Source organism: Rhinolophus hipposideros (assembly GCF_964194185.1).
Source record: "Rhinolophus hipposideros genome assembly, chromosome: 19".
NCBI classification, from domain to species: Eukaryota; Metazoa; Chordata; class Mammalia; order Chiroptera; family Rhinolophidae; genus Rhinolophus; species Rhinolophus hipposideros.
In genome coordinates, this window is record NC_138065.1 from 42,771,655 (window position 1) to 42,796,526 (window position 24,872).

The following is a 24,872-nucleotide window of genomic DNA, read 5'->3' on the forward strand; positions in this document are numbered from 1 at the left end:
CCTTTTATTTTTTTCTTGTCTGATTGCTGTAGCTAGGACTTCCAATATTATGTTGAATAAAAATGGTAAAAGTGGGCACCACAACATGAGCTGAGGCCAGTGCCATTTGTGCAAGGCTTGTGGCTGCTTCTTCGAAGCTATGTTTCAAGCCAACACTGACTGAAGCTTATGCCAGGTTTGGGGCCACCTGATGGGAATTATAATGCAAGTTGAGACTGGTCAGCACTTGTGCCAGGATTGCCATCTCTTAGCAAGAGATACAGGGCACACTGACACCAGCCACTGCTAGTTTAGGATTTGCGGACCTTTGAAAGATTTTTAGGAAAGTCTGTCACATGAGCTGAGGTGCGCTGCTTCTGTGGAAAAGCATCTGGAAGCAGCTTTGGCCATGCATGCAAGTTGGGTGGAGTGAGGCATCAGGGAATCACCAGGGCTGGGGTGACAGGGGTAGGTGTTCACCAGGTTAATGGAGAACTCAGATTTGGTGCCCCCCTGCACTGCACCAGCTGATGTGGGGGGAGGGCTCAACAAAGGAACAATGGCACCTTCCAGAGCTTCCATCCCTAGGTAGAGCTGCCCTGAATTCTGCCTCTCCAGCTCTCATCCTGAAGCTAGTCAATTCAGTTCCTCCCTGTATGTCCCTGGTAGTGTCTGAACTATTACCCTTGTGCGGGGGCTTGTATCCAATGAGTATGTGAGCAAGCAACCCCATGCATGGGCCCCTGAAGAGATGGTTAGCCCTCTGTCTCACTCAGATGTAATCCCCTCTGGTTTTCACAGCCAGATGTTATGGGGCTTCCTCTTCCCGGCACTGGTGGCCCAGGCTGGGGATCCCAGTGAGAGGCAGGGACCCCTTGCTGCTCAGGGGACCTCTGTAGCTAAAATATCCCTCCCAGTTCTTAACTGCCACTCCATGGGTATGGGACCTGCACTTTCCTTGTCTCTGCCCCTCCTCGCGGTCTCATCACAGCTTCTTTATATCTTTAGTTACAGGGCTTCTGTTCACCGAGCCTTCAGGTGGTTCTGAATGATGGTTGTTCTATAGTTTAGTTGTAATTTTCATATGGTTGTGGGAGGAGGTGAGCACAGTGTTCATCTACTCCGCCATCTTGACTAGAAGTCCCACATGGTTTGTTTCTTGTCTGTAGCTCCCATTAGGCTATGGACAACTCAAGGCCACTGCTTCACCTGGCTTGTTCATTATTGAAACCCTAGTGCATGACACCATAGTATGGGATTAATAAATACATTTAATAAATGAGTGAATGGATTCATAATAATAGCAATCAGATTTTGCTGAATGCCTGCTACGTGACTGGCACCATGCGAGGAAATTGTGTGTGTGTGTGTGTGATCTTTCATCCTAAATACAACTATGCAAGGCTGGTCTTGTTATCCTAATTCTACAGTTGAGAAAACCAAGGGTTAGAAGCTAAGTAACATGGCTGGACTTACTGTTCAATGCACAGCTGGAATTAAGACCCATGTCTCCTATTCACTTATGTCAACATATTTACTGAGCTATATTTATATGAGACATCCTTTTCCTCTCTCCACCCTGTCCCAGCCATCTACACTCCACTCCCATCCAAGTCAAGCCACCTGAACTGGAAGTGTTTCCAACATGCCCGGGATTGGGCCTGGATTCTGTTCCTTATTTCCAGGCCTGAATAATTTGATCTGTCACAGCTCTTCCTTTGAATTCCTTTGATGACAGTGGCTTTGTTTTGTGCCTGGTCTTTCCCTAATATCTCTGAGCAGAGGCTATAAACAGGCTCTGGGTAGTACTGGGGGGTGTGAAGACTCAGATTTGTTTGTGCCCTTTGCAAAACAGTGCCCATTAGAGTCTCAAAGGAGTCTTCTGGACATGTGAGCAAAAGGGCCTCCTGGGTTTTTTTGCGGTTGTTTTCACCCCTCTTCTGTTTTAGAAGGTTGTGCTAGGGTTGCTGGGGCCACCTCAAAAGCCTGCTGTGTCTGTTCAGATTCACAGGAGACTCCTTGACCTCTGGAAAATCCACTGTACTTTTTTTAGATCTCAAATCTCTCATATATGAAATAGGCTGGGCCAGAATTGATACTTGGGTTCCTTCCTGCTCTAACATTCTGGGTTCTGTGATTCCTGTGTGCTATTGAATCATTTAAATAGCATCTGATGGATGCTATAGTTATTATTTTTATGCACACATATGGTCTTGCATGCAGAAGCAGAGGCCAGACATCTGGGAGCAATGCCCTGCGACATGGGAGTCCCCTTCCTGGATGGATTCATGATAACCGGCCTCAATTTCAGGTTGCTGCTATGCCTTGGTGGTGTCCTGAGTATTTCCCCGGCAACCCCTGCAAAGCATCGCACCATTTATTTCTGTCCAGAGCTGATACCTTATGAATGAAGAGTTCTTTACTGACCACCTAGGAATGGTCTTTTAAAAGGATTATTCTTATTTTGTTTGTCTTTTAATGGAGCGACACGTAGGCCTTTGATGCTGAATTTATGATTCACTTATGTGCGCCATTAGTTTGAGTTGCTTGATTTTTCAAATTGCCTTGAATATTGCTGTTGATGTGTACAGTATTTTTAATGCTGCCATTAACTTTATTACTACTTTTACAATTACTATCTCTCACTAATGTTTCGACCATTTGTTATTAAATGAATATGGAAGTTAGAAGTGAAGAATAAGCAAATTAGGGCTTGTGTCTGAGATGAGAGTAGAGACACTTTTTAAAAATAGATGTATAATAATCATTTGGTTGATTTTTAAAGCTAATTTATTCCCTTTTCCTTAGAAACCTGTCTGAGGATCAAATAGTTCTCTGTGTTTGGCTCACAGAAGGGGAACACCCACTTGGGACATTCTTCCACTTAGAAAGTGTCTCTGAAGGGTTCAGTTCCTTGCGTCTGGGGCATGTACTTTATGCGACGATAACAGTGATGGTAGCACCTGACTTTTATTAAATGCCTATTATGATGCAGACACTGGCTGTTCTCTTAATATGTGATAACTTGTTCACTCTATACAACCACTGTGAGATAGTTGTTCCCATTTTAAAGATGAACAAAGCAAGTTTTAGGTTAAGTGGCTTGTTCAAGGGCACACAGGTTAATGAATAGTGCTGTATAGATTTGATTCAGTTGGGTCTGACCCCAGAACTTGCATTTATAGTCTCTATTCTCTTCCTTCTCTTTGTTGCCTCTTATGTTTAAAGTGTTCTCGAGACACATGCACCTGTGACTTGTCCCAATATTTTGTGTTTAAGGAACTGAAGTCTTGGTTTGGGTTTTGCGAATTAGCAAAAGAATGTGGTATTAAGACAAGTGTGTAATATCCTAGAGGCAAGATTTCGGTGAAGTGACATATTGTGTTAGGGTAACCAATAGATGCTCAGAATCATAACGCAGAAACACCAGAGAGAAGGTCATAACATTTTTATTTTTTTATGTGTTTCCTAGTACCGTTACCCTGGGAAATACTATGGACCTACAAGTCTAGATTAGGAAGGAAAAAAACAACCAAAAAAACCCATATCAATCATTTAAAAATTCCTTACAAAACAACCTTTGCCCAAACAAACCAATTAGTCATCCCATAAAAGTGTGCAGTTAGGGAAAACTATTCTTCAAATCTATGTTTCCAACTCCAATGGTGATGGAAACCATGGGAAAGAGATTAGGATTAGAAAACAACTCAAAATCTGAATTGAACAAGATCTTGGAGATTTCCAATCCAGCCTCCAAGGACGCTGACCATTTGACAACCCACCACATTTTTAGATGGTTTTGATGATAAGATAATTCTTAAAAAAATCCTATCTTAAGGCTTAAGAACCCATCTTTGATTGAGCTACAGAAATGGGGGACTTATCCTAGAATGTGGGTTTCTATTAAATCGATAATTATTCAGATTAAAATAATCAACCCAACACTAGAATTAGAAGACATTGTTTCCCCAGGGAGAAAGACAGAAAGTTGTCCTCATAAAGGAGAATCAGAAGGAACAGTGGACCCAGGCACTGCTTCTTTCCTTTTATTAAAGAAGCTGTTATGAGGAAGTAAATGAGGAGTGACATAGGCAGAAGGAAAGAATGGACAGTATCTCTCAAAAGTCTTGGGAAGTCGGCTCCTTCCTGAAAGTGGTAGCTATGCTAGTGCCCCATAACTCTCCCCATTTTTTGGCAAGGGGGCCGGCGATTGTTCTTCTAGCCCTGGAACCCCATGTGCCATAAGAGATTCAGGGCCTCCTTTTAAACTCCATATCTGGAGATAATGTATTTCTGATCCGAAAAATCTCAACATTTTCAAGTAATCAGTTTGTCTGGAGCCTATTTTTTTTCCTTTCCTCCAAGACAAGGGCACTTAATAAAAGAAAAAAAAGAAAGTCTTTCAAGGCTTGGAACTTTGAGAAACTCTGGAATGCCTCTAACTTAGCTGGGCTGAGCAGATGTCAACCCACCGCTCTACAGAACCCGCTGCCCACTTACCCCAAGAGTCATGGCAAAACGTCACTCCTGTTCTCTCTCGTTATAGGGAACAAACAAACAACTCGAATGAGGGGCAGCAGGCTGATTCATTCTTTACAACAAAGTTTTATTTATTCTTTTCTTTGACCCCCCGAAAAAAACATTAAAGTTGTTCATCTTTCATTTATTTTGTTTTAATGGTTTTCCTTTTGGATCCAAACGAGCATTTATATTACAGAATATCCGCCTGGTCAACATGCAGTGCTGAACTCTGGCTTTAGGAGAGAGGCACCGATACCCCGGGTGGGCCAGCACTGGCTGCCATTCAAACACTGTTATTGAAGGGGCATCAGGCTGGCACACCACAGTGGGTGCTGCCTAAAAGGAAGTGTCTCATGCGCCTTGACTCACATGTGTTTTGTGATGCGGGTGGCAGCGTTTTAACAGCCTGAGGCAGAGCACCCATTTCCCTCTTGCTCCCATCTTACATGCTCATCCTCTAAGAGCAAACTAAGGAGGGCATGGCCTGACCTTGGGTCCCAAAGGACCAAGAGCATGGCCTGGACAGCCTGTCATCTACTTCTACCTCTGGCAATGTTGTTCTTTGAGGTTAGTACTGGTGCCTCTTGCAGAGTTTGAAATCTAGTTCTGATAACGCTCATTCTGTCCCACGCAAGGCCCCTCTCCTCCCCCGTGGCACTTCGCCACTAGGAAGATCGATGATCTCTCTCCACTATTGGTACTACTATACTGAAGAGTTGCTAACACCCTAGAGATTGGCTTCGGGCTGCTTTAAAGCAAGAACCCCCTTTCTCTCCATTTGCCTGATCTGGAAATGTTTTTCAGGGATTAAGCCTCTGAGGCCTTTAAATCCACCAGCCTCGGTGAGATGAACAGAAAGAACGCCTCTGAATCCAGCATCATGCGAACAAGCTGACCTGTGAGCTGGTAGGAAAGAGGAGCCCAGGTCACACACCTCTAAGTCTTCCTGGGACTGGCTGGGACTTCCCACCTCACCCTTGTCATTGTTCTATAGCTGCCTTCCTAGCCTCTACCCCAGTTTTCCCAGCTGTGAAATGCCATGCACACTTGGTGCATTAGATTTTTCTCCTCCATTTGTTTTTCTGGGTGAGTTCCAAATCTTGAAGTCAGTTTGAGTGGAGTTGGACTGTTCTCTAATGCCACCAAGAAAGGAAGGTTCCTCTGCAATTGCAGCACTTAGGGAGGCTTTGTATAAATATTGGCTTGGTCACAAAACACCAGGATAGAAAAACACTGATTGAAGTTCGGCCCGCAGGCTAAATATATTATCTCCATTGGTAGCCATTAAAATTCAATACCTATGTTTTTACTAAATCTGCTGGAATCTGCTTAATGTTATATAGCTCCTTATCAAATGCAATGTAGGCCAGGACTACTGTATGCTTTAATTGACAGTTACATTGCATTGTTTAGCCCTATTTTCCTATTACCTTTGTTTTTAAAAATTGATTAATGGCACTTTGAAATTTTGGAGTGTGTTTTTCCTGTTCATCCCTTGTGAAGATTTCTAGTAGACTTGCTTTGAGCAGTGGTTCTTGTACCACTCAGAAATCAGAGTACTGGAAGGAAAATTGAGTCCCCAAATAAGGTTAAATTTGGACTCGGCAGCTTCAACTGACGTAGTTTGCTTTCGGTTTTGGGGCTCTCCTATGAGTGAACTGAGAAGAAACTGGCACTACCTCGTACAAATTCTGGGATCTGGCTCCAGAATATAGAGAGCAATCCATTCCTATCTCTGACATTACTATCTCTGAATGAGAGAGAGAGAGAGAGACTTATTCAGGTTTCCACTGCTGAGCAGGAGAAGAAGTCTTGCTGAAGACCCTAGATGCTAGCTTGTGGGTATTTGATCTAAGAGGGGCTTACATGTCCACAAAGAGAAGGTACTGGGAAGCTCTGAGCATGGAAACTCAACTTCCTTCCTGGATTGAGAAGAAAAAAAAAATTCTGGATTGTTGTTAGAAAGCTAAGAAGAAGGGGAAGGGAAAACAGGAAGGATAGAATGTGAAATGAAACCAAATCCTGGATTCAGGTTTCACTAAACATGAAGTTTCTTTAAAAAAATTAAATGTCATAGCAACGGCAAGAATTTCATAGGTCCTTCATGGGATACAAGGAGTGAAGGTTTTTTCCAAACCAATTTGTGGAAACGAAGAGCTTTAACCAATGAGTTATTAACTTACAAACACCTGACATACCCATGAACGAGCCAAGCATTAGTATTTCCATTTTCCTAACGGGGGGAAAGTACAGGGGGAACTCCTTGCTGAAAACATAAATTTGTGTGGAAAGCTGGAACATACTTTTTTTAATTTTTGACTCCCAATAATTATCATTTACCAGATTACTATTCTGTTTTAAAATTTTTTTACCTTCTGATCAAGACATAAATTTTGTATTTATTGGTTAAAGATGTCCTGAAAAACTCCTATACCCATTCTATTATTTCCTCGGCCTTCCCTAAGTTTTCAGGCAGTTTTTTCATTAATCTAGATTATATTTTAAGTCCTGAGAGGAAGAGACAGAGATAGGGACAGAGAAACACCTGACAGTCTTAGACAAAAGGAGAAAGACAAAGAAAGCCAGAGAGAGGAGCTGGAGCTGGTCCGGGATAACCTTAGATTTTCCATGCAAATATCACCTCATTAAATCTGACAAAAGTTGATTCCTAAAGAGAAGCTGATTCAGAAATACCACAGAGCTCACATTTATCCTTCTTTGCTATTCTAGAACAGATCTGTCATAAAAAACCAACCGCTCAACAACCCCTCCAACATAAACATAAATCCCCTTTCCTCTTTTTACTTGTTCCAGTCAACTCTTTCAAACCTCAATACTGTGTTTACACGGTAGCATGGCTTATTATAAAATCTCTTTTTGCATTTAGAAGGTCAAGATACAAGCCTTCCGTATGTGTAGCATGGGGGGAGGGAGTAGAAGGGCAGTTTGGGGGCACCCCAGGCTCCCCAGCAATGTGATTAGACTGTTGTTAGCGCCACTCCCACTTCTCAACTAACTGGCTTGAGTTTTGTTAAGAGAAGCTTTCCAGGCCCTTTGCGTAGGTTGGGACAATCTGTGACTCTGTTATCTTTGGCTTACAGTGATCTCTCTGGGTGCATAAGCCACAGAGGGTCAAAGCAGAAAGGATTCGAGTGAAGAAAACGATGGCCATCAGAAACCAAAGATGGTTGTTTCTGCGCCTGGTCTTTTGTCCCCCCACCCCCAGGGTGCGTCCATTCTCTGACTGGGTGAGAAACAGCAGGCGACAACTGACAAATCACCCTAGCAGTCTGTAGCTGGGCCTGTTACTGCAGCCAGCAGAGAGGCCATCGGCTCCTCCTCTGTGGGGTTAGGCCTGGCTGTGATGCACGAGGCCGTTCAGGGAGGAAACCCCCAAAATCAAAAGGACGAAGCTAATAGAGGCCGTGCTTAGTAATGTGGGATTGCCTCTGGTCACTTCAGGGATAGGTGAGGTCAGGACTCCTGAGTTCATTTTGTCTGGCTTTTGTCAAAATAAGAGTCTCAGGGTGGATATATAGTTATCCAAACCTGGACCTGATTCCTTACGGGGCTCTCGTCTGGAGTCAAACTGGTATGCTCTGACCGGCCACTGTAGGCAAGGGGCCTACTTCTTCCTTCTTTCCTGCGTCACAACATCCTCTCCTGAATTTCCTGGCTGGTGCCCAATGTCCTGGAATCCAGGAGGGAAGGACAGACAGATGGGTGAGAAAAGCAAGTGAGGAAGAGTCTATACCAGGCTTTGGAGGGTCTCAAAACACAACACATAAAGGTGACAAAAACAGCAGTGGAAGTTCCTTAACGTTCAAGTCTCACAAAATCCTTCCCTGCTATACATATGCTTTTTTTTTTTAATACAACCTCGTAATAGTTATATATTATAACTAGGCTGAGAAATTAAAAGAATCTCTCGATTGATCCCTGGCTTGACCCACTAAAGAAATAGTTTGTCCCAAAATGAGACATCCAGAGCAGGCTTTAGAAAGAAGAGGTAATGAAAAATTGAGAACTTCCTTTAAGAAACCCAAATTATTAAATTTTGTTCCATTATGCCAGGAGAAACCTAATGTTCCTGCAGTGGGCTTTCCTTGAGCATGTGGACTTTTCATACATACTCCCCCCACACCCCACCAATCCTGCACCTTACACCATTTTCAGTCATCTTGGGAGGTATCACCTGTTGAGTTCCCAAGTGTATTTCGGGAGAATGAAGCATTCTCCAATAGCAGGGAGCATAGCAGAGGCAGGCAGGCAGGCATGTCAGCAAATAATCCTGGACTGGATGGACCTAGCCATTTTAGGAGCTGGATCAGTGTTAACATGCAGCAAAACAAGGGCTGGGATGGAGAACAGAGGGCACTTGGTTCGTCGCACTGGCTCTATGCGGGGTGAATGTGTGTGGGGAAGGAGATGCTGGCAGGGCTGTGGAATATGGGGTCTTCCCTTGTAGCCTGAGAGTCACAGGAGGGCAAACTCCAGAACATCTGGAGTTCAGCTTCGGAGACATGGTCTCAATGATCTCAGTATCCCGCAGGGGAGCGGGGAAGCCCACAATAGAAAAAGGTTCTTCAGCTAGAAGAATGGATGGATAGGCCACTTCGGGCAATTGAGTTCATGGCTCATGTTGAGCCTGGGGGACGCTCAAGGGTACCACCCTTCCTTCCTGACCCTGGCCTTGTAAGAGGGAATCGTGATCTGGAATCTAGAGGTCATGTCTGAAGGCCGCCTGGCAGTCCGGGGTCACACACTCTTGTGTTAGGAGATGCTGAGGACTGAGGTTAGCATGGGAAACTCGACAGGTAGCTCAAGATTCTTTGGAAGGGACCTCCAGTACTAAATGTATCATGCTGTGTATCTCAGCACAGGCAGTCATCCTCTTTTGCTTGGAATTTCTCAAGCTGCTGCCATGATTTTTAATCCAAATGAAAGCAAGGGTTTGAGATCGAAAGGGGCCTCTTCAAGGGAAAAAGAAGAGGCAGAATCTGATCCCCAGGAAGGAATATCCTGGCCAGCTATTCGAGGGAAGTTGGAGTTTACGTTTAATCAGAGGCAGAAGGAAACTGTTAGAAGATGAGTCTGATAATGAGTTCTGTGACTTAGCAGAAAATTCTTTTATTTTCTGGTATTAATAGAAAGGAAAAGGCAGGCTATGGGATGAGAAACCTGATTTCTTGGTCAGGGGAAGCGGAATAAAAGAATTCATACGTTTACTGGAACGAGAATAAGAAACCCAAGTGACTGGTCAGAGGACCATGTCTACTTTCTGCCACTTGAAATCAGGACTCAAATGTATGTGTGTGTAAGGTGTTCAGTGTCCAGGACAGTTTCCTGGCGCAGTACATTTAGTGTTCGTAATGCTGTTTGGAGGCAGATTCCATTTCCGGTTAAGTGCTCTGCCAGCCCAAATTTCTCCTACTGTTGAAACGGCTCAAGGTTATCAATTCAATTCCCTTTCTCAAAACAAAGCAATAGACTGGTTGGCTCAGAATGGCCGTCCTGTTGTAGTCCTGTCCCTAGGGCAAGCTGCGTTTCCAAGGTGGAAGAAAGCAATTCTGTGCACACAAGGCTGCCCATAGCAACACTTTGGCATGAAATGACGCTGAGCAGAGGGAAACTTTAGGATACAAGACCCAGCGTCAGTGTCTTATGTAACAATCACGCCTGTTAGGACTCGGGTGTTGTATAGTCATGTTCACATGCCCAGTGACGGCCTAGTGGGAGAGGAAAATGGAAGAAGGTCTGAGATGGGGGGTGGCCTTCCTCTCTGCCTCATTGCTCTCCTACCCTGGGACGACTTTGGTTTGGGGGTGGGCCGAGGGTCCCGAGGCACCATTAATATCTAAAAGAGAAGGCAGGGCCATGACAAATGGATTTGCAGCCACAGGGTTGGATTTGGCTTTTCAGAGCTGATGTGGCAATGCCTTATTTCAACTGGAAAAAAAAACCCAAAAAGCAAAACTTCATAAGAAAAGTAATAGTCCCAGACTGCTCCTACCTAAGAGGCAGAGTCTGGGCTGGAGGATGAGAAATGTGTTTATCCACTGTGATCTCAGTCCAGAAGCTTCTGGGCCCATCTGCTCCTGGCTGGGAAAGGAGGGCCCTGCCTGGCACTTTTCTCCAGGGAACCCTTCCACCTGCTGTGATGGTGCTGGGGGTCTGGGGAGGGACTTAAGGGGGCGGTCCATTTCTACCAGGTAAAGACAATGATGTTCTGCTAAATGGACAATGACACTAAAGGAACACCGATTCGCCAAGTAAGAGCTCTTTTTCTCAATGCTTCTGAGTTTTGAGGGATAGCCTGAGGCTGTCTTCTGCTCAGCTTTTACTCTGGGGAGGGGGTAAAGCATAGTCCTGGCCCAGAGAAAGAAATAATCAGGGCCCCAGTCTTGTCACACAATGTGACAAGGCCCCATCAGAGCCTGCTTTGCTAGAAGGATCAGCCCAGGTCTAAGCTGAGGTATATTTACGAACATTTCCTGACACACTGATTCTCAACCACAAACCAGCGGTAGGAGCTCTGGACGGAGGGTACCTCCTTGCAGGAGGTCCTCAGTGAACTCCGCCTGACTCTCCCCAAAGCCGCTTTTCTTTCAATCTGTCCCCTCTACAGAAGTCCCTACTAGTAGACGTGTGGCCCACCTTGGATAGGCTGTCCTCTCTGGGGATGGCCGGGAAGGCAGGGCCCCTGGCATAGCACTGTTCCCGCTGCCTCCCGGAGCAGAGTCTGGGCTGATTTCCGGCCAGTATGTGCTGCCTCAGCACTGTTCCCCATACTGAATTACTTCTGTGCTGGTGGGAACACAGACTCTGCCTGGAGTCCCTTAAGTGCCCCTGCCACACTGACGCCTCCCTCAGGGCTCCCTGTGACCAGCATCACGGGGGCTGAGGCGTGACACGGGGCTCCGGCTCTAAGGCCGGACTCTATTATCATCAGCTGGTGCCCTGGCCACACCGGTAGTAAAGACTTTGAAAATCTCACCCTTACCTGAGCCCCAGGCACATCTGTGGACCCTGGGGGACCTCCTTAGCACATTCTAACACTCAAAGCACCTCCTGTGTGGGTGACAGGCCAGCACCACTGGCTCTCTGCTTCTGTGACCCTCTCCGCACAGTGTGGGCTGCGGGCTATGGCTTTGCTCATCCAGACCAGCCCTTTCTGCTGCTGCCACCGCATCCTGACCCCCTCCACGTCAGCTTTCCCTCCCTCCCTGCCCCTACTCATGGCATCGGGTGCTCCTGGACTGAGTCTATGCTCCTTTGGGGAAGCAAGCCACAGGGTGACGCACGAAGGCTGCAGCAATTGGCCTGGTGACGATGGTGCTGGCGAGGGAGGAAGGAGACTCTTCTGTGGTCTCCACAGCTCCCCAGGCAAGAGGCCAAAAGTCTCCCAGGCCTCTCAGGGCAAGGGGTGTAGAAACAGGCCAGCTCGATTCCTCCACGGCTCTTAGAAAAGTGGGAAGGGGCAGTAGAAGCAGGCCATCCTGCCGTCCCCTCTCCCATGGGCATGACCCTCTGTGTTCTTGTAGTTTCTTTCCCCAGCAAAGAGGCAGAACTATGGCAGTGGCCATCTTGCAGTGTGGTGGGTTTGACTGGTTTGCCTTTGGTCCTTTCCTTCCTCTTCTCTGATAACGCACGGTGTCCCTCCATCTTCGTCCTCCCTCTTCCTCCCCCCCGGGCCGCACCGGCTTCCCAATTTGGTCTTGGATTTCTCCGTGTGAGAGAAGAGCATGCATCGGAGCGGGGAGCAGCCTCTAGCATTTGTCGTCTTCTTCCGTGTCACTCAGGAGGTCACTGACAGCTCCACACATCATGCCTGGCCCCGGCCCCCCACGCCTCCGCCGCCGATAGTGCCCATTGGGCATTTGCCAGCTGTGCCGCAGGGGTGGGGCTGAGCTGATGGTGTTGGCACGGCCCAAGCTGGTGGCCACGGCTGCTTCGAAGGTGAGCGTCTCCTCCTCGCCACAGTCTGAGGTGTGGGAGTCTTCGTGCAGGGCCAGGTAGGGCTCGGAGATGTAGCGCTGTGGAGAAGGGTGCGGGCCCGGCCGTGTGTGCCGGGAGCTGGAAGCCTCGGGCAAGCCGGCGGCGTCATTGCTTTCCAGGGTTTGGGAGGTCAATGGGGAGCCGCCCTCGCTTCCATCAGCTGGGGGAGAGATGCTCCCTGCGTGTCGAATCAGGGAGCTGTAGGAAAGGAGGGGCCGAGGCTTCGGAGGGACCGGGGGCAGCTGCCGACGACTTCTTCTTGGGGTGCTGGTGTCAGACATGGAGGGGATGGAGCTTTCACTCAAGGAACCCGTGCCCTGGACAGCAGGAGAGACATGGCATGAGAGACTGGGCTTGGCAGGATTCCTGCTTGGGACCCTGCCCAGAGAGCCCGAGGAGTCTGAATTCTAGGGGAGGAGTCTCTGCTGTAAGTCGCATCCACTTAGGGATACAGGGATGATAGGAGAGTGAGAAGTCAACACCAGCGAGATAGGGGCATGGCAACTCTGAGCACGGTAATGATTTTCTGGGAGTCTTGTTCAGCTGTGGACATGGGCTCTGAAGAGCTGAGGCCTGAAACTCTGCATTTCTAACAAGCTCCCCGGTACTGCTGATCTGGAAGCTCTGTCTATGTAACAAGTGGCACATTGATAGACGACAATGTGGAAGGTAAACGTAGGCTCTGGAGCTACTCTGTCGGGAAGTGGGGCTGAGGGGATGGTAGATCCCTTCCCTCACGTCCCCTTCTGCTTCCATGTTTCAGTGGCTTGCCGAGGTTAACTCAGCTTCTACACCCTCATCTGCTGGCTCGGGCCTTACTTGATCTGCTCACATATTCCCAAGGGTCCCTGAGCCGAGGTGGTGGTAAATGGACCTTCAGGACAGTTTCTGGAGGTGTGAGTGACCTATGCACCACCTGCTCCAACTCTCCTAGGGAAGGGTCCTTCCAAAGGCAGAGTCCTGGGTTTCACTACTGAAACAGAATCTTTGAGGTCCCAGAAACGTGCAGTTTGAAGAAGCCACAGGTGATTCTGTTCTGCACTAGAACTGGAAAATCACTGCTCTAAAAGTTCACTTCCCAACAGCCTCGGTCTCTAAAAGATCCTCCTCCCTCGTCCCCACAGCTCGTTGCTGTTGAGCGGGTCTCGCTTCTGGGCTGAAAGCCTTGAGGAGAGGTAAGGGCTGGCCCGAGAGGCGTCATGAGGAAAGCAGAGAGTGGCAGTTATTTCTTAGGCACAGACTGGTGTTTCAGCAACAGGCCGGAAGGACACATATGGTCTACCTCTTAGGGTGACTGGAAGCTTGGTAAACAAGTCAATCTGACTTAGGAAACCTATGCTGTGAGGTGAGCCACCCTTCCAACTAATACGAAGGATTATGCCACAGAGCCAAGGCCATTTTCTGGCTAAAACACCATCCTTTCCTCCTAAATCTGGCTATTTGTGAACTTATTTGTTGTGACTTCGGACCTCAGCGTTCTGAGGCCCAGAGTGGAATGATCCACCATTGTCTTTCTTGTTCTTGGGGGACTATCTGGTTTTTTATGAATTCCCATCGCTTCTGAGTACACAGCGTTAAGTAGCTAAGCTGTATGCTCAGTAGTGGTTGTTTTCTGTGAACTGGAGTTCTGTGGGGGTGCTGAATGCCCCCATTTTGCACCTAACGTTAACAGACCACCTTTCCCTGTCTTTCTGCAGAGGCTCGGCTTCCTCTCCATGCTCACCTGTCTGTTGGGGGTCTGTGACCTGCCCTCACTGGGAGACCTGGACTGATGACGCTCTGGGGACTCCCAGTCGGCCTGGGTTCCTCGCTCCTCTGAGTTGCAGCGGGAGACATCGGGAGAGAGAAGATGCTTTCGCTCTTTCGATCGTCCTCGCTCTCTGCCCCCTGAGCGGTGGGTGTCGGACTTGTGGCCTATGAGAGAGGACAAAAGCAACCGATCACAACTCAGCCCATACTGGCTGCTGAAGAGAAAGTCTTCGAGCCTGGTCCCTAAAGATCCTGGCTTCTCCACGCATGTCAGTCAACAGGTGATCTGAAAGGGAGGCAGTGCCAAAGAATTAACCTCGTGTGATAAGGGGAGTGTGCAAGTTGCCACTGGAAAGACATGTACGTTTACAGGATGTAATCAATTCTGCTTCCGTTTTTGCGAAGACACAATTTAGAATCTTTGCCAACAGTATGGCCCACAAATTCTCTATGTCCTAAACAGGGGTGCGCAACTTTTGAGGGGGAAGATGGCACCAGTAGAAAGGAATTAAGAAGCTGCTATGAATTTCTGCGGCACAGCTAACATAATGCCACGGTGAGAACTTCAGTTCTAGTCCCACATCTGCCACTTACTGGCCCTGTGGTACAGAGCAAGTCACTGCTTTCTTAACCGATTTCTTTAGTGAAAACAAAACAAAACCCCAATACATAAAACCATTCCGGGTAGCACTACTTGGGTTGAAGTGGAGTCGGTGGGTTTGTAATATGTACATTCCTAAGGAACCCTGATGGTTCTGCAGAAAGCCATTAGAGAATCTTCAATTCTAATGACACCTATGGCCTGTCTCTGGAAGGAGGGCATCTCGTCGGCCGCCGTGATAAATATAGTGGTCTCTGGCCTATTGCAGGGCGTGTGTCAGATATGGAACCCTTCTCCCCACCCCTTTGGTAAGGAGTATTCTTCCTTCCTTCCCTCTCCTCAACTCTTCTCTGAATTCTGTTCCAGAGATTTTCAGTCCTTGCCAGAGTCGGCCTAGCAGGGCAGGAGCCCAAAAGGTGAACAGTGAAGAAGACCTCCTTACTGGAGTCCGAGTTCAGGCGATGGGCTGACAGCCGCAGGGAGGAGTGGTAACTCCGGCGACGTGACTTGTACGTGTTTTCACTGCTTCGCTCCATGGAGAATTCCTCCAGCCATGAGGAATTTGAACGCTTGTCCCGAATAGTGGAAAAAGAACGTCTCATGGAGCTGGAGTCTGTGGCCACCTGGAAATAGGCATCGCCAGAGGAACACAAGGCATGGATTAATGACTGAAAGGGTCTAAAGGTAAGAAAGAAGTGGGACTGGGATTGTTGAAGATTGCAGATCATAACCTCCCTTGGCACCCTCTTGCTCAGACCTTAGCTGGAGTAGGTTGTTCCAGAAAGTGTCTTTATGTCATGTCTTTATGTCACTGGGACTGGTCCAGGGCTCAGGAAAGCAAGCGAGTGAGTGTACTATGTAAACAGGGAACCTTGGGCCACTTGGACATAGGTGAGGGCAAGTGTCAAAATTTCTACACCATGAAAGAAGCAGGGCTTTTGTTTTTCACCCTTGCCAGCCCTGCCCTACAGGACCTGAGCTTGGGAGGGCTCGTCATGGAGCAGTTACCATGAATGCATTGCTCTCACTCTATAATCTGTCCCACCCAAGCCCCATCCTGGGCATTTTTGCTATGCCACAGATGTTTAAAACAAATCCACAGAAACTTCTTGTCTCTGTCAAAACTTAATGTAAGACAGACAGACAGAAAAAAGAAGCCAGGACAGACAAAGAAATGAGGCATGGCCTGCACTGGTTAGGACAGACAGTCCTGACAGAGCTGTGTGCGAGTAACTATGTATGTGCTTAAGGAGCAAGGAAAGGAAAAAAGGAAGGAGAATTCCCCAGGGAAAGTCCTGGAAAATAGTCCTTTGCAGGGCTGGTTGAGTCTGGAGGACACTGAGCCCATCTGGAGTGGGTCATGGCATCTTGCTGGCTTTATTGAAGGCACACTATGGAGGAGCGGGTTCTACAGAGAAGGCCCACGAGCCAGGTTTTGCTTAGAGGGAAAGGGTGGGGCAAGTCAAAGGCTCACCTGAAAATATCAGATGTTTTTTCATAACCCACCACTTCAATGCAGCCCAGGACGCCACTGCATGTGGTAGATGGGGGTTGCTTTTACCTGGGGATCCAAGGTCAGGCGTGGCATAGAGGATGCCCTCCCGGATCCCGCATGCTCCTGGGTGTCCGGAGGAAGGTAGATGTCATGGTTAGAGGGCTGCACGCTTTTTAATTCACTAACCTCTGGCTCCTGGAAATAAACACAGCCAAGCTTGTGGGACTTGGTTCCACCTCAGTGCTTCTCATGTTCAGTGGACGATTCTGACTCCTCCATAGCAGGAATGGCTTTTAGAAGAGAGACTTGCATTTCAAGGTCTCAGTTATATGTATGTATGTCTAGATGTGCAGATCTGTGGTTTACCAGATGTCCCAAACAGAAAGCTCTCATGGATTGAGATACTTAAGTATCACCTGACTTTATCGCTAAGCAATGGTTCAGATTTTATAGCTTTGTAAATGAACATTATTGGTAGTAAGACTTTTTGGTTATGTGAAGTGTGCGTTCTGAGAGTTGGTTGGTAGCTAGTGTGTGGTTTATTCTTTCAATCTAAAGAAACCATTTATCAATTAAACAGAAACCAGTATTCGAAGGAAACTCACCAATATCTGATGTTAAATACATCTTTTCAGACCTTAGGACACATGATCTTATTAGCTAAGAGGTTCGTTATGATTGAAACCATCTAAAAAAAGAAAAGGTGTGTGTGGCCATCTGTTAGCTATGCTCTAGACTAGTACAGTCCAATAGAAATAAAATGCAAACCACTTATGTAATCTTAAATTTCCTAGTAACTACATTTAGAAAAAGTAAAAAGAAACATGAAAAACCAAACATATATTTTATGTAACTCAATTTATCCAAATACGCTCATGTCATCTATGTAAAAAATTGAGACATTTCACGTTTTTGGTATCACAGTCTTTGACATAGGCATGTAGTTTCCACTGATTGCACTTCTCCATTTGGACTAGCCACATTTCAGGTGCTCCATGGCCACGTGGCTGTGGCTAGTGTCCTGGGCTGTGCTACTCTAGAGCATTAGAAGGTTGGATTGACTATCTCTAAGGTCCTGTCCAACCCATTATGTTATTTTCCTGGTCAAAGAATGTCAGTTTGGCAAATGTACACATTCTAAAGAAATAGCTAGTGTCACTGCATAAAGAATGGAGCTGCCTCCAATGCTCTCCTGGGCCATCAAACAGAAACTTACGGTATATCTTAGACATTTGGAGATTACACCAGAAAAAAAAAAAGGCTATTTTATGTTTTAGCAAATGCCACCCTAAAACCATGGGTACATGAATAGGGCACTGCTAAAGGTCAGCCTTGACTATTTGGCTGAGCGGTTTCTGGAGTCCGTAGGAGGGCGGCCTTCCCGGGACACATGATGTGTGCACTTGAGGAAGATACAGTGTTTGCAGTACATGCGTTCTATAGCACATAGGTCTGACTCGAAACACATGTGGTAACAACACTGCAGGCTACACACACACACACACACACACACACACACACGTCATGGCCACGCCTCAGGACGGAGAGCAGGGGGCCCCCGAGGGATGGGCAGGAGTACACAGTGGTGAGTGTGTAGCACACCTGAATTGCATCACAGACACCAGTACTGACAATGAGATGAACACATATCCAAAAAGTCCTGGCACTACGGCTCAGCCCTGGGGAGCCCGCAGAAATGACGATGTGATAAAGAAATCTCCCTGTGAAAGAAAGGACACATTATTGAGGTTTTTTTCCCCACCAGAAAATGCCAAGAGGCCCTTTTAAGAATCCAACTCTCTGTACCAAGTAGTCTCTGGGCTTTGGAGCTTCCTCAGAGAGGAAGGCAGGTAACTCCTCCAAGGGTTCCTACCCGCCTTAGCACTCACTCATACTGGGGGTCTGGTCTTGCTGTCTCCCCAACACAACCATGCACTCCCCCTGACTCAGCAATCAGGCCTCGGCTTGAGCTACTGAAATGTTTTGCTGCCTCTGACAGGTACCCATTCCATCAGACATGCAGTCCTCATCATCCCTTCAGGATGACTCTTAGGTCAGGAGAGAAAAACGCAGATGGATTATATAATCCAAGTGACATGGAACTCAGTACAGACTGTCTATGGCGTTTGCAAATGTTGGGTTTTGTCTTTTTTTCTGCAGGCCAATGAACATTTGGACTTGAATTCTCAGCTCGGGAGGGAACTTGATGTCATGGCTCTTGAACTCAGAATAATGGCAAGTAAAGTCTATTGTCTTTGGGAATCACTGTTTACCTTTTTGTACCAGGAAAACCTAACGTGCAACCTGTCTTGTCTTCTTCAAGCTTAAACTGGACTCAATAGATTTCTCAGGAATTTGACCGTTCTGCTCATGAGAAACTTGAGGCTCAGGAAAGTGATTTTAGGGATCTCTTAGAATCTATTTGACCTTGCAGAATTGAGACCAAACGGGTCAATTTGCCTGAACCCACACTGAGTCGAAGCCAGAGTTGCTTCTGTATCTCCTGGTGGACAGCTTTCACTGCTGGCCACGCTACCCTATCCCATGCCATCATTTTGGGGGTGGGGGGGTGAGCATAGGGGGTGTTCCTTCAAGCCATACCCCATGCTTTTGCTAAAAGAGCGTTATCAAAGGCAAGACTTTCTGACACGTAAGGGCATAAATTCCTTCAGCAGATAAGGAGCCTCTGGGATTGCAAAACCAAAAGAGGAAGCATTTGTCAGAGAAACTCAGCTATGAAAGGGACAGAGCAGGAAACGCCCAGGGTAATTGGTTGGACTATCAGAAAGGGTTTTCCTGATGGATTGTGGCTATGAAAGAAAATTTGATAATGAGAGTGGGCGGGATCAGGAAACCAGGGAACTATTTTGAAGTCATGTAACTCATTCATTCACCAGAGACTGCTGTTCCTGGAACTGTCCATCATCGGCTGGGTCCATACAAGCCAACTGGAATATTTCCTGGGGGGAGAGCGGACTCATCGCAGGGTATGCACTCCGGCCACTCCTGAAAAACAATGCCAAATTCACAGGTAATGTGTGCATGAGAGAGAAACAGACATGCCATAGCTGCCATTACCACTTCCCACTCAGGGCAACACTCTTTAGTCTTGGCTGACTTGTAAGCTGGTAACTTACAGGTGCTGGCCCTAGAATAGAAAACTAAAAAAAACCAAAAAACAAAAACAAAACACTGGAAAAGAGAAAGCACTGTTTTCAACCGGCATTTGGCGCCATTCATCACTCTGCTGGTGACTAACATATCTGTGACAAATGACATCATTTGTCACGCTTAGCCATATGGAAGACCAAAGCTAGATTGTAAACCTGTTTCTGCTCGGTGTCTCCATTTGGCGGAAAAATGCCATGGTTTAAACACTGAACAGTTTGTTTAAATATTAAGCAGTCATGGTCTTTTAAAAAAGTTCCTCCTCTTTCAGTAAGAATATGGTTTTATTGTGCCAACATCCCTGGCCAAACTAAACAATTCAATGCCACAAACATTTATGGAAGTGTCTGTGCCCTAAACTGGGCAGAAGATGTCAGAGGTTGTGTTGAGGAGGTGACCACTTCTGGGGTGATGCTTGTGGTGACGAGGGCAGGGACAAAGGCAGCTAAGTAGAGGCTCTGAATGAAAGGTACGGAGAGCTGTCACAGTATGCCTGTTATTAAACCACTGGTTTAATAAGAGACACTCTTAGCCAATGGGAACCACTGGGCTGGTTAGGAGACAAAGAGGCAGCCACTCTTCCTGAAGATATGCCTGCTGCCGCCATTCACTGCTCCAGGGGACCCTTTGACCTGTTCAAGAATGCAGAGTGAGCATTCTGGGAAGAGGGGCAGTGAATGGCGGCAGCTCTCTCAGTGTTGGGGCTAGTCTTCCCTTCCAGAGAGAGCTGTTTCATCGTTGAGTCTACTGTTAGGACCCCAATGGAAAACCTGAGGCCTGAGCAAGGATTGCCAGTTACTTAAAAAATAACCCACAGGTGCAATCTTACTCAGAGCGGATCACAGGGAAAGGTCTAAAGAACAGAACCACCCAACCTGTCCCCTTGCTCCCATGGAGGGCTTTAGCGGAATTTTCACAACTGCTGCAGGGCGAGCTGATATTTACATGCCTCACGTAAAAGGTCAGTCAAGATCTTCCCCAGTGTGCCTGCTCCTGAGAATCACTGGGAACAAGATGAGCACTAATGTTATAAGACATGGGTCCCCTTTTGTCCTACAGAAAATTATTACCCATAAAGAGCATCCCCAAGAGGTATAGAGGACCTTGGGAATTACTGAAAAACCTCATAGAGTTCAATGCTTTGAACTCTGAGTGACTGTCTCCTTATTTTCAAAACATTGTCTGGCCTCTCGTTGTTAGGGTCAAGTCCAGAATCCTGAACATGGGCTCCCTGCTGATCTGGTTCCCGCCTCACCAGCCTTTGCTTGCATAACTTTCCCCCTGAATTCCAGACACACTGGACTCTTTTACCCTGTTTCCCCGAAAATAAGACCTAGCCAGACAATCAGCTCTAATGCATCTTTCAGAGCAAAAATTAATATAAGACCTGGTATTATGTTTATATTATACTATATTACATTATATTATATTGTATCATATGTCATATCACATTATGTTATTATTAATTATATAAGACCCGGTTTTATATTATAGGGAAAATAAGACCGGATCTTATATTAATTTTTGCTCCAAAAGACACATTAGAGCTGATTGTCCGGCTAGGTCTCCTTTTTGGGAAACATGGTAGTTTGTCTAGCTTCTTCCTGCTTCAAGACTTGAATACAGGCTGTTCCCAGAGTGCTTTTCTCCAACTCCCAAGCCTCCCCCGCCCCCGAAAACTCTTCCCATGTTATTTTGAATTCATCCTTCAAAATTCTTAAGGAAATCTCTACTATAGCACACACACTCAGATCACACGGCATTTGTTTCTTCCTATTAGAACTGTAATCAAATCATTGAAAATGATCTTTTTTTTTTCCTTTCTAATAATTCTGTTTCATATCTGGCTTTCCACCAGATGTAAGCTTAATGAGGAAGAGCCCTGTCTCTCATGTTCACCACTTGAACAACATAAAGCTCTAGAAATATAGCTAGTCCTGAGGGAACAGCTGCTGCTCCAACAGCGTCCCCATTTCAGGAAATGTGCCAACACTCACCCAAAGGCTCAAACCAGAAACCTGAGGGTCATATTTGATTTCTCCCTCTCCTCATTCCATGTAGCAAATCAATCACCAAATCCCATCCATTATCTCTCAAGTCTGACCTTCTCTCCCCATTTCTATCTGTTAGTCCAAGCCACAGCTATTAATAATTCACACAATGGCACTCACTTACTAAATGGTGTTTCGTCTCACGAATCGCTCCCTTCCAAGCCACCGAGTCCACACTGGATTCACGAATGATCTTTGAAAAGTGCAAATCTGATCATGTCACTCTGATGCACAAAACCCCATTATCCTGGGATGAACTTGAATTTCTGTATCTTGCTTGCAATGCTGCTAGGTCCAGGCCCCTGTGCAGCAATCTAAATACAATACCCGCCACCTCCCTGAGCTCTGTCTGTGCTCCAAGCATCCAATTAGTTTTGGCTTCCTTACACTTCCTCTCACCTCTCAAAGGGCTTGCCTCTCACGTGAATACTGCTTCCTCGGGGAAGCCTTGCCAAACCCTCAAACTAGGTGCCCTGCTCTCTTTCGTTACAGGGCAGCGCAACAGCCTGGCTTTCCGGGAACTGTGATTATGTCGACTACTGACTGTCCAGTGCCTGAGCCAGCTTTGGGGTCACGTCAATCGGAAATGAATCAACAAACATGGTAGAGAAGCTGGAGAAAGTAATTTGTACAGCAAATTGTTGTGGATAAAACAGAGTGTATGTGGTGGGGGTGGTCCTCCATTTCTAAACCAAGGACCCTTGAACAAAACCTGTAAACCCTTCCAGTGAGATGGTTCCCTAGCTGCAGTCATGTGTACAGCTCCTTCCTGTACAGATAGATCGAAGAGAAATAGCTACTTGTGTCCTGCCACCTGGAGAGTACACACGCTGCCACCATATCACATCAAATATCTGTAAACATGACCGATGGCCTTGGTCCTGACTCTGGGCCTTTTCTTCTCTTTCAAGATGTGTTGGACGGTGAGCTCTGAAAATGATGCTTTTGAACAACAGGTCCCCAACACCATAGGCAGAAAGAAATAGTGTGAGCGATTCTAAAAGGCTTTCTGCCAGAGGTCTCACTCCCCTGATAATTACTGAAGGTGTGACAATGATTATTGTTTCTATGGTGATGGGCTGGCGTAAACCAATCACAAAAACTCATGTACATCCAGAGAGGGTCTTCATGCCCTTGGGTACTCAGTACATGCTTGCTGATGATAGAAAGGTAAGGTTGCAATGAGATGTGTACGCTCTAATCATTTATGACGAATGGCCAAATTGGGGCTAAGGCTTGCAACTCAGAAGAACTGGCACATTCCTTAATTAGAGTTTTGTTTCCATTGCCAATATAAAAAATAAAGATTTTTTTTTTCTGTCTGCTCTAAGAATTCCTTTTGTTCATTTCACATTATCACAGTAGACCGGGAAAACGCTGGAGTTAGGAATAACTGACTTAGACTCCAGTTCAGCTTCCTGCTAGCCATCTGGTTTGCGCCCATTCATTTAACATCTCTAGTTTCTTCATTTGTCAAGTGGCGATGCTCATATACACCCCTCTTCCCTTGTCCGTGCCCAGTGCTCACTGTCTCTCAAGATGGCACAGCACTAAACACGCTCGGTCTGCTTTTCTCTCGCCCCTAGTGAATACCCATGTTAATATACACATGTCTTCTCGACTCTCGTCCAGCTCCGAGTCAGTGTCATGCATTAGGTACTTCTGGGCAAAGAGTTTCTGAGCCTGCACCATGGCACGCGTGCCAGAACGCAGGCAGGGGAGCTGGGGGCCCTTTGGTGTTACTCACAGGCCTGAAACGGGGTCCTGCTGGAGGTAAGGCAGAGCTTTGGCATTGGCGATGATCTCCTGAGGCAGAGAGGAGGGCTCCATGCGCTGGAACATGGGTGCATTTTTCTGTGTTAAAAGTGGAAGGAGAACAGAGGAGCTCAGAGGACGGTGGGGGGACATGTAATTTACTTGGGTGAAACAGGCGCGTGAGGGATACCCTGTTTGACCTCAGACCTACTGGGTTTCTAAGGCCGTAGTTCCCGGGCCCTGGACCCCTGACCTCTGCTGCTAAGCACTTGAAAGGCGCGGTGCCCCAGGGACGCACGGCCTGGCCCTCTCGGAGCCCTCACGGCCCCCCCCACCATATGGCGTTGACCTTTACCTGTTCCTCCAGCTGCTGTCGTTGCTTCTTCACCTTACTCTGTTTGTAGTAGTCCATGATCATCATGGCTGCATAGATTTTGCCCACAGTCAGGTCAGAGGCTGAAAAACACAAAGGTAGCATGAAAGGGGACAGGGAGAATACAGGTGGGGGAGAGTGAGGATACCTCTACAGCAGGTATGTGCCAGGCATGGAGGATACAAAGCAAACAGGCCCCCATATCTGTCCTTAGGGAGCTTCCACCCCAGGAGGGTGATGACACATTAGTATCACCTCCACGGGTCTAGATTTCCGTCTCTAGTAACAACACCCTTTTCCGAAAATGCACGAGGGTTTGCTGCACTGTATTCTGTGGGGGGAGAGACCTTTGCACCCAAGAACTTTCACTGCAACCACAGGGACCCATGTGGAGAAAATGTTTCCAATTAATAATGACAAAAGGGACTTAGGCAGTGAGGGATTTTCATTTCCTAAGGATAAAAGAACACATTTCCCTTATCGCCTTGATCACTCTGGGTCCCCGTCCCCCCAAAGATGTGGCCTTAGCATGCCGGACCCACAGTGACAAGGAGACCCAGGAAGAGATGCCTCACCTTTGGGCATGGGCACGAGCAGATCCAGCAGCTTCTGGGACAGGTGAGGCCAGATGGCCAGGGTCTCCTTCTGGAGCTCTGAGTCTAGCTGCTGCCTATCAGCACCCCCTGGAAGAAGGTAAGTTATTAATAAATAGAACACACAAAGAAATAACAAGGATGGAGGGAGCAGGTGGGGGTAGGAGCTGAACCAGCAGGGCGACTCATTCTCAGGGGAAAGCTTGGCACTAAGTGACAATGGGCCTTGCGATGCTGGGTCTTTCTGCTGAAGAAGCAGAACACATGTTGGCTCCCATTTTCAGTGACTCAGGGATATCTTGCCACAGAGATGTGAGGCCATGAGACAAAGATCAGATTCTTCATTTAGAGGAAAAGCCTCCCAGGTGCTCCGTATATCAGAGGGGAAAATTAAAAGAGCCACCAGGGAGCCTCCCCCACCTCATTATACGGCCATCAGTTCTTCCAGGGACTCTGACTCCATAGAGTGACCTGATTTTAAAAAGGATTTGGATCAGGCAAGGGCAGGAAGGCTGGAGGCCCATCTGGAAGCAATAAACCTCTTCTCTCCTAAATGAGAGTTAGAAATCAAGGGGAACAAAGCACCACG

At 46.9% G+C, this 24,872-nt stretch overlaps 1 protein-coding gene across 1 annotated transcript in view; it reads right to left on the minus strand.

The window, feature by feature from the left end:
* Positions 1–3,412: 3,412 nt before the first annotated feature.
* Positions 3,413–24,872, minus strand: part of CACNA1E (calcium voltage-gated channel subunit alpha1 E) — a 425,092-nt gene continuing 403,632 nt past the window's right edge. Inside the window, exons 43-50 of the mRNA XM_081024587.1 lie at positions 24,266–24,373; positions 23,673–23,773; positions 23,310–23,416; positions 19,238–19,349; positions 16,410–16,538; positions 15,291–15,471; positions 14,222–14,412; positions 3,413–12,815 (exon numbers count right to left, since the gene is read on the minus strand). Of these exons, the coding sequence (XP_080880713.1) occupies positions 12,270–12,815; positions 14,222–14,412; positions 15,291–15,471; positions 16,410–16,538; positions 19,238–19,349; positions 23,310–23,416; positions 23,673–23,773; positions 24,266–24,373 (1,475 nt within the window). The 3' untranslated portion in view covers positions 3,413–12,269. The remainder of the gene's footprint in view (positions 12,816–14,221; positions 14,413–15,290; positions 15,472–16,409; positions 16,539–19,237; positions 19,350–23,309; positions 23,417–23,672; positions 23,774–24,265; positions 24,374–24,872) is intronic.